Here is a 12,500-nt window from a genome sequence, read left to right on the forward strand (position 1 = left end):
GAGAATTACTGAACTTGATTTTTCTGAACTTTGGTGATTGTTTTTATTAGCGCCCTTTCTTTCTTCCTTTTTGGTTCCACCCATCATATTATTACTACTGGTTCCACAGAAGCTCTGATACCATATTGACTTCAGCTCCTCACTCTCTGAGGATTCAACCGAACATTTTACCTCTGTATTGTTCATTAGTTGAGTTTGATCCTCACAAGTTCTAGGATAAGATTCCTGAGATACATCACAGGTCACAGGGATTTCCTCTTTACATTCTGATTCATTTTCTGCAAGTGTTTCAACACAGGCTGTTCTGATTATGCCATCAACAATGTGTGTCCTAAGTAAAAAACTGCCATCAGCCACTATTGAGCCATTTTGACTATATCCAACAGTTGAGGCATTGGAAACAATTGGATTTATATCTTCTGGAGAATGAGCATTTACTCCAGCTTCTTCTGATTTTACAACACTTTCTCTCTCCACTGGTAATACACTGCTATGAAACTGAGGAACCACAAGTGAAAGTTCTCTGTCATATGTCTGTTTCAGCTGAAAGTCCAGATTTTCCTTTAAAGTGCTAGAAGTTAAAACTTCTCTCTGAACTACTAAGTTGCTTTCTCCCATTTCTACCAGAGAATTAGGAACCATTACCTTATCACTACAGTCACTTGAACACATGGATATTATGGAAGGAGAATCATGGCAGTTAGGAAGACTAGACATTTTAGTATCAGTTGCTGAGGCAGGGTTATGGTAGATGTTTGGACTGTCTCTATCTGCATTATCAACAGGTTGCTCTGTATTGCTGCACTGACCTGTCACACTTTCTTGACATTGCTCACTAACAGACACTTTATCTGTATCGATATAAACATTTGTTCTGATCCCATTGTTTCCACCTTTCACTCGCATATCCTTTCCACTAGTTATTTGACTTTCCCCTAAGGATCTAATACAAAGACCTGTTCCATAGAAATCATTTTGTTTTAAGAGAGCCTGTCCATGCTTAGCCATCTTAACATTGGTTGATGAATAGGCAAGTTTGAAATAATCTATGTTATTGCATTTTCTCACAGGCGACTCACTCTCAATCCCTTTCTCACATTCTGCCTTCTCACTTACATCAGACTCAGAGCATGAACTTTCACTGCTTTTCAAGGAATTTACATTTGTGTTCAAGAAATTTTCATTCAGGTTTTCACTCATCCAAGTACAGGATTCCACATCTGACAGCTGAGATTCTTCATCACTGTCTAAGCCATCACTTTTCAGTTCCTCCTCTAAAGGTTCACTTTTCACTTCCTCTTCATCTGATGGTCCATTTCTGGTATCCTCATCCTCTTCCTCTAAAGGCTCACTCTTTGGTTCTTCTTCCATGGATTCATTTCTCATCTCATCATCTTCCATTGGTTCACTTTTCAACTCTTCCTCCCCCAAAGACCCACTGATCAGTGAATTGTCTCTAACAAATTGTTCACACTCGCTATTCGTATCACCAACCCAAACTTTCGTTTCACTTGCATCTTCATCTTTTATTTTGTGCTCTATGTCATCTTCTCTTTTGATAAGACTGTCATCACAAAGAAGAAAAGAGTTGCATTTAAACTTTTCTTGTAGCAATGAATCTTCACTCTCGCTCAGATGAGCTGCTTTTATATCCCAAGCAGAGGTTATGCCATTCACTGTCTTGATATCAAATTTGGTCTCACTTTCATTTTTAATGTCGCTTTTGGTGTCTTTGTCATGTAAGTGTTCATTGTCCTCCATTTGAATTCTCCTCTTCTTTGCCTCTTCTTTCCCCTCCTTTTCCCATCTCACATCAGAGTCAGATGCAGAGCCTCCCTCCTCCTTTTTCATGGCAGCAGATTCCTCCTCATCTTCCATTGGGGGTTGGAGATGTGGCCGTGTGGTGGTAGAGTATTCTCCAGGATGAAGAGGGGTAGACAGGTGAAAAATTGGGTCACTTGCCCGAGAATAGTACGGTAGTTCATACCCCATGGCCTTCATTACTAAAGCCATCACAACATCACATTTTCCTGAAAAATGAAGTAATTAGTATTATCACTCTATCCAAAGAACATTTAGAGGTTTAAAAGCAACTAATGAGCGACAGAGAAAAGGGACAGTGCAAGCACTAAAGCGTGTATTTAGTAATGATAATTCAACCCACATGGAACCTGAGTCAGCCCTGAGTATGGCTGTATAAGCAGGAAAAAAGTTATGGGTGACCCAATCCCCCATCCCTTGCTCATCACAGGGACAGTAATATCTGGCAACAGTGAAAACAAATGCAGGCAATCGAGTGGAAAGTCTGCAGTGAATTAATGAATTTAGAATATATGATTGGATGAGTGCAAAGGTGTACAAGTGAGTGAGAATGTGAGTGTACTTTCAGAATTACCATTTCCAAAATAAAAATCTTATTGCTAAGAAAATATCAATTTATTTACCATTACACAACAACAAAAAATATCACCAACCATTAATCTTCAGGGTTGCATCCTTATCTTTTGGTGTCCACTGTAAATTAACAATGTAAAGTTGTGGTCGTTTTTTGGGCGGTCGGTCCATTTGCCAAAGCCAAGGGTACTTTTTTAAGACCTGTAAATGTATATTTTACTTCAGAAAGTACTATAAAAGAAAATGTCCTATACATTTTTAACCCATTCGTGCTGGTTGATGTGCTGACACGTTTCGTGATTTTTGGGTCAGACGCCGGCAACATGATGTTTGGTCAAGGCCAGCGCTCGGGGTGAGCGAGCGGACAGCCCAGGCTCGCGGCTAGCATGCCCAAGAATCCCGAGGCATCAGGCTTATGCGTTCAAAAACCCCGGCCCAGGCATGAATGGGTTAATGTTGCTTAAAATGATACTTATGTAGATTATATCTTTTATATATTACGGTACACATTAACCCATTATAGACGGGTGTCAAGACATACATGATACAGGAGCTTTGGCCTGACAACAGGCATCATGACATACATGATATTTTATCGTGCTATAAGTAAGGAGTGAGTGATGATGACAATTACAGTCATAATTACCATAATTGCTGTAATAGTAACCAAACCTAATATCCAATACCTAGTTGGCACCACTTTCTTCTAGCACCAGCAGGAGAGAGAGCCTTGAATGCCACTCATCCACAGTCTCTAACAAGCACTATCTTTATAGAGTGGTGGCACACAGCAAGTTACCAACCTCTTGCTCTAAAGTACCACAGATGAAGGATGTGCATTCAGAATGAGAAGAGGAAGTTGACTCTAACTATGCCCAGTGTTTAAAATGTGCTCCTGTGGCAATAGGGATGCCTTTTACTGTGGCACTCACAACATTAGCACATGTTTCCTTTATATTCCATACCAATTCATGTTATCTTCATTGTAGATGGTTATAGATTTTGTATTTAATCATGACAGAACACAAATACACTTTTCTATCACACTGGGTATAAAGAAAATAATGATATGAATCCTATACTACAATTTTAGTCAAAATTTTAGTCAACTGCAGTATTACTAGAGCTTGTCATATGGCACGTATAAGCCCCTGAGCACAATAAAAAACTTATACAAAAAATATAACACAAAAAAGGCTCTAGTTTTACTATGAGTGACTGAAAGAGGGTGAGAAAAGTCAAAGTATGTTGTGTGAAGCTGCCTCGCTCTGCAATAAAACCCATCCTGGAGATGGCAATCGAATCTATCCTCCGTCCACCATGGGTTAATGGGATTGCAAAACTAAAGGTAGCCAATCTTCTTAATGAAAAGATGATAATAAAGCTGCATTCCTAAATATCACAATTACTAACTTGTGAATGTTGCTCCTCTAGACATGAAGGCATTAAAAAAAATTGAAGCAACTGTAAAACACTAAATTTTGCAATAAGCACTTCAATGGTAATCATACCTTTAAACTTGAACCTAAGCAGAGAATTGTATCACAAGCATTGGCAGCCTGGCATGCCCCTTGCCAATTGAGGGGCCATCGCAGTTTTCCCCTCTCTCCAAAATGTACAATTGTATCTATCAGCGGCTCACCACATCTGTAAAACATGTATCCTGTTTACAATACAGTGCAATGAATATCATTTCAATTATTATATTCAAGTTGTTAAACTCTTTGAAAATGGGAGTTCTTTTGAGTTTAAGTCCTATAAATTAATAACAATATCAGAGTTTCTGATAAAAAGATTCTGAAGTGCAAACCTACATACCTGTAACAGCGGCGCCCAGTGGTGTGTTTATAGATAGAAGTTCTCTCGGTGACGTCAAATGTTCTTACATATTCCCGTGCTGGTACACAGTGCTTACAAACCTGAAAGAAAAGGCAGAATGGAAACGTACAATATCACACAGTTGTGAAAAATACTATTTTAGCATTAAATAGTATTCTAGTATTTTAAAGATATTGATTTATGTACCTTGTGGGTAAATTATTTTTTTAAATGCATCAATAGAAAATCAACCAAACTAATTGTGAAAAAGATTACATTGTAACATTTGGCTATCAGTACAGGGTATCTAGTCTTTAACCCATTCATGACGGGACGTATTTTCACCTACTCCCACTTACGCCAGGAAGATAATAAGCATGCGTTGCTTCATGCCAGGATGTTTTCCTGCTGTGCAGGGCTATGCTATACCTCTCAAGAGTATTTTTCACCAACCCTATTCTTATAGTTTTCATGAATGTGTTTACAATGTAAAGGCACGTAAAACTATTGCCATGTTCAAAGGAGTTATTTTAGTTGAAAAACACATTACAGTAATGCCTTTCATTGAACTTTGCCTATATTCTTCACTTCTATGTGAAAATACCAAGGAAAGTGGAAGCAATCTCTTAGTGGGGCATGAAAAAATATGTTTCATACTTAATATTTTTTTTACCAAAATGAAAAAAAGAACAATATAAATAATCATACATGTACATATGAGTATGTACATGTACCTCGTGATGTGACCTAACGTGATATCACAGGTAATCAACAAATTAGAAGTAGTATTGCATTAGTAATATTTTCTTAATTTTATTTCTATGCCAACCACATTTGACTTTACAATAGTTTTTTGACTCTTATGACTTTTATTCAACTGATCAAGAACCAGAAATTACCCTGATGTCATTAATATCACGTAGTTTTCTGTGACATTTTTTTTTACAATATATCTCATTTTTTGACACTCAAACACCTAAACTAAAGTAGCAGAGTCTAAGAAATTATCAAAAATGATTACATTTAAGAATAATCTATCAATCTATTGCTAACGTTTCAGCACGTCAAAAGGGTGCAAAAGGGTTAAGAAATAAAAGAATACTAGGCTCTGTGATCTTGTCTAACCACTTATGAAAGGGAGAAAGGGAGAAAGGGAGAAAGAAAGAGAGAGAGAGAGAGAGAGAGAGAGAGAGAGAGAGAGAGAGAGAGAGAGAGAGAGAGAGAGAGAGAGAGAGAGAGAGAGAGAGAGAGAGAGAGAGAGAGAGAGAGAGAGAGAGAGAGAGAGAGAGAGAGAGAGAGAGAGAGAGAGAGTGAGAGAGAAAGAAAGAGAAAGAAAGAGAAAGAAAGAGAAAGAAAGAGAAAGAGAGAAAGAGAGAAAAGGTCTACTGTGCACATTTATACATAACATCTAAAGAATATATCATAAAAAGCTATAAGGTTTTACAGATACTTAATAAACATTTTATTTGTTGCAAGACAGAAAAAAATCTAACTGAAAAATAGAAATTAAAATATATATACATATATATATAGGAAGATATCAATTATCAAACATAAAAGGATAGGCTAGGTAAAAAAAAAATAATCAAGAGCTTGAATCCTATGTGACCTGGTACAAATCAGAAATCTAAGAGATCAGAAAAGCTAAAAAAAATAACATAAAAAAAGCTGCAGTCTGACAGTACTTTGGAGCGAATCTGATGCAAGCGCTGAGTCTAATTCTTCTCTATTACTGACATTATCTCCATGGAACAGTTTCTAATCTTTTCATTCCTGCTCCAAATTAATGCTGTACTCTTCCTAACACAAAGATAATGGAACAGACTGCAATCTATCTTTTCCTTCCCTCAACTAAATGGAAAAACAAAACAAACAAAAAATAAAAATAATGTGATTTGAAAATCATGAAGCCAACTGACATCCCTCACTTCCTTACCTCAATATACATGTTGCCGTGAACTTCAGACATTGCAGTCTTGGGAAGGCCAGAGCGGAGGTGAAGGCCATCACAATTTTGGGAAACTACATGTCTCACAATGTTTTGGTGATAAAGTGCAGAAAGTGCCATGTGTGTTAGAGTAGGCTCAGCTGCAGAGAGGTCATGGTGCCTGGAGAAAAAGGTTTCCTATGCTACAAATATTAACAATATAATGAACAAGAGCTTTTATCTCCTTGGACTCCAAAAGCAAAAAGGCAACCTTAATATTTGTGAATAAAAGTGATCCTTATTCCTTATCAAATCTATTTACATACATAACTTGAACAAAATTGTTCTCTATAACAGCAAAGTGATTAAATTGTAATGAATTAAAAAAAAGGAGTTCCATGTCTAAAATCTGTACATAATAAATGACTTACCCAATATCTAACCCTTTCTGCAACATTGTCCAAATACCATTAGGGCCTCTATAGTCTGGTATGGAGGCAGCAGTTGAAATGCCTGCCCCAGTGTACACAACCAGGAATTCAGCATCATGAATAGCCTGCAAGCAGAAACAAGTAAAAATAGCACCACACAACTATTTGTAATAAATCAATTACAAGTAGCTAATATTGTGATTATAAATCATAGTTTCAGTTGACATATATTTACTATTAACTCTCCCCTTTCTAAAAACCAAGAAAGCAACATTCATACCTGTGCAAGTTGTTCACACTTGGCTTCCAATAACTCTGGTGAATCTTCCTGCTCCGTTTTCCTTGACTGCCAAACTGCCCGTCTCTCTCGCCTGAACACATCAAAAATAGACACTGGTAAAATATATGCGGCTTCAATATATATCATGTACATGAGTTACTACTTTTATTTTTTATATATAAAAGACCAAGAGGATTACAATGAATTTGCAATATAAGCAGCTCTGATCTAGTCCTCTGAAAGGATCTTTATGTCATAGTTCTCCTTCCATTTCTTTGAAAAAACGAATGATTTACAAGTATTGCTCTACCCCATTCCTCATGTATCAATGGCAAGAATTGAAAATATCAAAAATAAAAAATTCTGATCTGTAAATAGCCATACATCAAATGCCTTTTCACATCATCGTAAATGAACATCACAAACATTTATTAAGGCTATATCAAACTGATGTTCTGCAGATGACTGAGTTGTGATGGACAAGATAAAATTTACTTGTGTAACAATAATCTACAAGTATGGGACACAAACTGTGGAGTGACTGACAATTCTGAAAAAGGATAAAGATAAAAAAGTGTGGAAGGTACAAAAGTCTCATTTCATGCTACAGGAGCCTCCTTAAAAAATCAGGAATATTAAACACCAAAGCATTTTTAGAAAATCTAAAAAGTAATACAATCTTGAAACTAAAATATGTATGAAAGGTATTACTAAAGCTCCTAATTTCAATGCAGAAGCACAACATATATAAGAACTACATAAGCATACACAAATAAATCCAATCCAGTTTCTACTAACAAAAAGAAACATATGTGAAAGATGTGAGCTACCACAGATAATGTCTTTAAGATCTTTACTACTTACCTCTTATAAAACTGTTCAACCAATTCAGAATTCTCCTCAAGAATTCTTCTCTCTTCTGGAGTGAGTGTGTCATGCTTTTTCCTCAGTATGGATGATACCTGGAAATGAAATATGGATGAACAGGAGTAATTAATATCTAAATGTTTATAAGTCATATATATATATATATATATATCTATATATATATATATATATATATATATATATCTATATATATATATATATATGCATATATGTATATATATGTATTATATATATATATATATATATCATATATATTATATATATTATATATTATAGGTATATATGTATGTATGTATGTATGTATGTATGTATGTATGTATGTATGTATGTATGTATGTATATATGTATATATGTATATATGTATATATATGTAGGTATGTATGTATGTATGTATTGTATGTATGTATATATGTATATATGTATATATGTATGTATATATGTATGTATGTATGTGTGAAGTAAATATATATATATATATATATTATATATATATATATATATATATTATATATATATTATACATATATATATCATTATACAATATACATTATATAATATACATTATACATTATACATACATATTATATATATATTATATATATATATATATATATATATATATATATATATATATATATACATATATATTATATATATACATTATACAATATACATTATAATATACATTATACATTATACATACATATACATATATATATATATATATATATATATATATATATATATATATATATATATATATATATATATACTAAAAAAATTATTTTCAATGACACTCACTCTATGCATTATATGTTTTATCATAAATAATATAATAAATAATACAATGGCACTCTAATACTGGTAAATGTAAAAATAACTGCCACAGAATTCTAAAGTTATTATATAGTCATTACCATATATATCACAAGCATAACTATATCTATCATAATTAAAAATAACATCAATATTAGTATTATCATTAATAATATCATTCCTATTATCATCATTTGTACTAGAAATAATAGTACTGATTGCATAATCATCATCGTAAAGTAATAAATGAGCCTGGACTAACCAGGTTCTTATAGGTTCTTTTTTATTCACTTCCTTAAATACAGAAACATGAAGAGATTCCTTATAGAATTATACATTTCCTAAATCACTACATGTTTAGATTTAACTACACAACATCAATTTCTAGAATCTCTCACAATGAAATTTGAAATTTAGTTTGCATTTCTTATAACTAATTTTGATGTAAACTAATATGAAGAACACAAATGAAGAAAGTAATTAGGAATAATATATGGATTCCGTTGTCCATCGTTCATCAAGAAAACCGAAAAACACTTATGTATTGGAAGTTTTTCTTTTATGGATCATCACATGCAATATGTATCAAATCAACCCGACACATTTTACCAGTTATTCGCTCTCTGATAACACTTTCCCTTACTGAAAACAAGTATTCTGAGCATGAAAAAGCAACTCCCATGACATAAATATACATAAATACACAAAAAAACTCGAAAGTCTCCGCCAGAAGAACTAGGGTCATAAAATACAGCCATCACTTACGAACCCATTAACGCTCCTTTCTCACAGCCAAAACCAACTTTTCCCCTCTTTCCGTAAGGCGAGTTCGCCTCTTTAGCAAGAAAATGCCATCCCAAGCCACCCCAGCATGTGAGGAAGCTTCTCTTTATCGTTCATCGTTCAGAGAGTCCTAACAAAGCCCGTGGGCGTCTGACACCTGGCTGGCTGGCACCCTCTCCATCCAGGCCGTCGCCAAGACTCTTATCCCGATTCCAGCCCCCATTTCCCATCAACGCCCGGTAAAATGTGACCGATCCCTCCATGAACACCTACTCTCTTCAAACGAGTGGCATTTTTCTTGCTGATATTGAGCGAGGCAGTAGTAGCAGCCTTTCTCCTGGCAGGTTCGGCCGGCGCGGCGATCTCCCCTTCCTCCATCGCGGTGTTTACAAACATTGACGATCGTCCGAACTCTGGCGAGGAGTCAACGGACCTTCTACAGAAAACGGGGATTTCTGAATGGAGGGCGCGAGGGCTCAGGGTGGACTATGGTAAAAGTGAAGGGAGTTGCGGTCACTTGCTACTCGGCACTCTGGAATAAGATGAGGGGACCTGCTGGCTGACGGATATATGGAAATGCTGGAAAAAGTAGAAGCAAAGGCCGAATGGAGAAACCAAGGCAGAAGTGACGAGATCTGCGATGACTTATGTGGAAATTTTGGTGTGTAATAAGGGGTCTGTTAGCGACTATATGAAAATGTTAGTAGAAAAAGAAGCAAGGGCCAAGGATAGACTACGGTAGAATCGAGAGGATCAACTACTACTTATGTAGAAATTGTTATAAGATAAGGGTCTAGTGAGAGATCAATTAGCCGATTGTTATATAGAATTGCTTATAGAAATATACGCAAAGGTCGGAGTGAGACTACGGTAGAACTGATAGGATCAGGTGACACGTTACGTGTGGGGAAATTTCAGCACAAAATAAGGCGAACCTGTTAACTGGTTGCTGTGTGATAATGCTAGTAGAAATAGAAGGGACTTAATGACTGGTAACAATGTGGAAACTGGTATAAAATGGTTGTTTGTGGATATATTGGTAAAGATAGAAATGAACCTGTTACGGTGTGGTTGGTACCATGAAAGAGCTTATTGGTTTGTAATATTCTTGTTGATATATATGAGACATGCTGTCTTGCTGCTTTATAGAAACCCAAATACAAAGGACTTGCAACTATATGCAACAGATAGAGTTATCATATTAAAATTCTGACTATTTGAGACCGCTGATGGAAATGAAGGTCCGCGTCAATAATCATAATAAGATAATGATAATGCCACTCAGTAATAATATTGATAAATGTTATAATAATGATAACAATAGTGATAATGATAGAAACAGTAATAATAATTATAATGAAAATATAAATAATGAAAAAGATAACGATAATAATGATAATGATATTAATGATAATGATAATGGTAATAATGAGTATGATAATAATCATGATGACAGTAATAAAACAATAGTGATACTACTACTTAATGTGATAATGATGATAATAATAACAATAATAATGATTATCATAATAATCCATAATGATGATTATAACAATAATAAACAAAAACAATAATGATAACTACTAATAATGTTGATGATCATAATGACAACGGTGAAAATGATAATAACACTAATAACATTAAGGATTACTATTTTGATAACGACCATGATAAGAATTATAATCGTCATAATAATAGTAATGATAATAATAACAATGTTAATGATATCAATAAGGATAATTACAATAAGATGACAATCATGATAGTAATAGCTTGGTAAAGAAAATATTAATGATCATTCAGGTAATAATGATAATAATATCCATAATAACAATGACAACATTATTATCTAATATGATAATGATAACAATAATGATGATGATATGATGATGGTGAAAGAAACTATACCGATAACAATAATGATATCCATGATAATGACAATGATAATATTAATATCAATAATGGCAATAACAACGATCATGTCTCCACTTCTACCAAACGAAAAAAAAAATAAAAATATATACATACATATATATATATATATATATATATATATATATATATATATATATATATACACATACACACACACATATATATATACTATATATATATATATATATATATATATATATATTAATATATATATATATATATATACACACAATACAAATACACACACACACATACATATATATATATATATATATATATATATATATAATAAAATATTATATATATATATATAATAACAGCATCATTAACAATATATATATATGTGTTTCTAGCTGTGTATTCGTCCGCCATTTAGATAAGATTTAGAAAAGAGAAAATATCGATTTCTAACATAATAGGTTGTTGGGGCTGGTTTGGTTGTTTTTTTATTTTTTTTTTATTCTTGTGTGCATAACAAGGAGTCTTCAATTGGCCTATCAGCAAAAATCTATAAGAACATCATCATTGGAAATAATGATGATAATGATAATAAGTGTAATGATGACGATAAAAATAGTAATGATAGTAGTAGTGGTTGTGGTGGTGGTTGTATTACTTGTAATAACAGTAATGATAATGATGATAATGATAATGTTAAAAATATAATTATTATAACAATAGTAATGATAATACTTGTGTTAACGATGATAATAATAGTGATGATAATGATGATGGTGATGATAATGATCATGATGATGGTGATGATAATGATCATGATCATGATGATGGTGATTATCATCATCACCATAATAATGATAATAATAATAATAATAATAATAATAATAATAATAATAATGATAATAATAACGATAATACAAAACAATAATGATTATAGCAATAGTAATGATACTACTAATGGTATTGATAATAATGATGATGATAATAATGATAATGAAAGCAATAATAATGAGGAGGACAATGAGAATAATAGTAAAGGTAAAGTTGATAAGCTTTATGATAGTGATAGTAACAAAAACAGTAACAGTAATTATCATGATGTTAATGATGATGATAATCTTTATGATAATATTGGTAATAATGATGATAACAATAGTAACCATAATAATGATGATAATGATAACAATGATAATGATAATACCGATAATGAAAAGAATACCAATAAAAATTATAATAATCTTTAGCATTATCATTATCATTATTATTAGTT

At 33.1% G+C, this 12,500-nt stretch overlaps 1 protein-coding gene across 1 annotated transcript in view; it reads right to left on the bottom strand.

Annotated features, from left to right (window-relative positions):
* The window catches only part of Sirt7 (sirtuin 7), a 10,633-nt gene extending 872 nt beyond the window's left edge, over positions 1-9,761 (bottom strand). The window contains exons 1-9 of the mRNA XM_043021781.2: positions 9,611-9,761; positions 7,715-7,812; positions 6,851-6,941; positions 6,571-6,695; positions 6,149-6,320; positions 4,213-4,313; positions 3,906-4,041; positions 2,475-2,595; positions 1-2,030 (exon numbers count right to left, since the gene is read on the bottom strand). The exon at positions 1-2,030 is cut by the window's left edge and continues 872 nt beyond it. Coding sequence (XP_042877715.2) covers positions 1-2,030; positions 2,475-2,595; positions 3,906-4,041; positions 4,213-4,313; positions 6,149-6,320; positions 6,571-6,695; positions 6,851-6,941; positions 7,715-7,812; positions 9,611-9,733 — 2,997 coding nt within the window. The 5' untranslated portion in view covers positions 9,734-9,761. The remainder of the gene's footprint in view (positions 2,031-2,474; positions 2,596-3,905; positions 4,042-4,212; positions 4,314-6,148; positions 6,321-6,570; positions 6,696-6,850; positions 6,942-7,714; positions 7,813-9,610) is intronic.
* Between the last annotated feature and the right edge of the window lie 2,739 nt (positions 9,762-12,500).

This window comes from Penaeus japonicus, unplaced genomic scaffold (genome assembly GCF_977035675.1).
Source record: "Penaeus japonicus unplaced genomic scaffold, GWHDUDI00000001_assembly GWHDUDI00000001, whole genome shotgun sequence".
Lineage (NCBI taxonomy): Eukaryota > Metazoa > Arthropoda > Malacostraca > Decapoda > Penaeidae > Penaeus > Penaeus japonicus.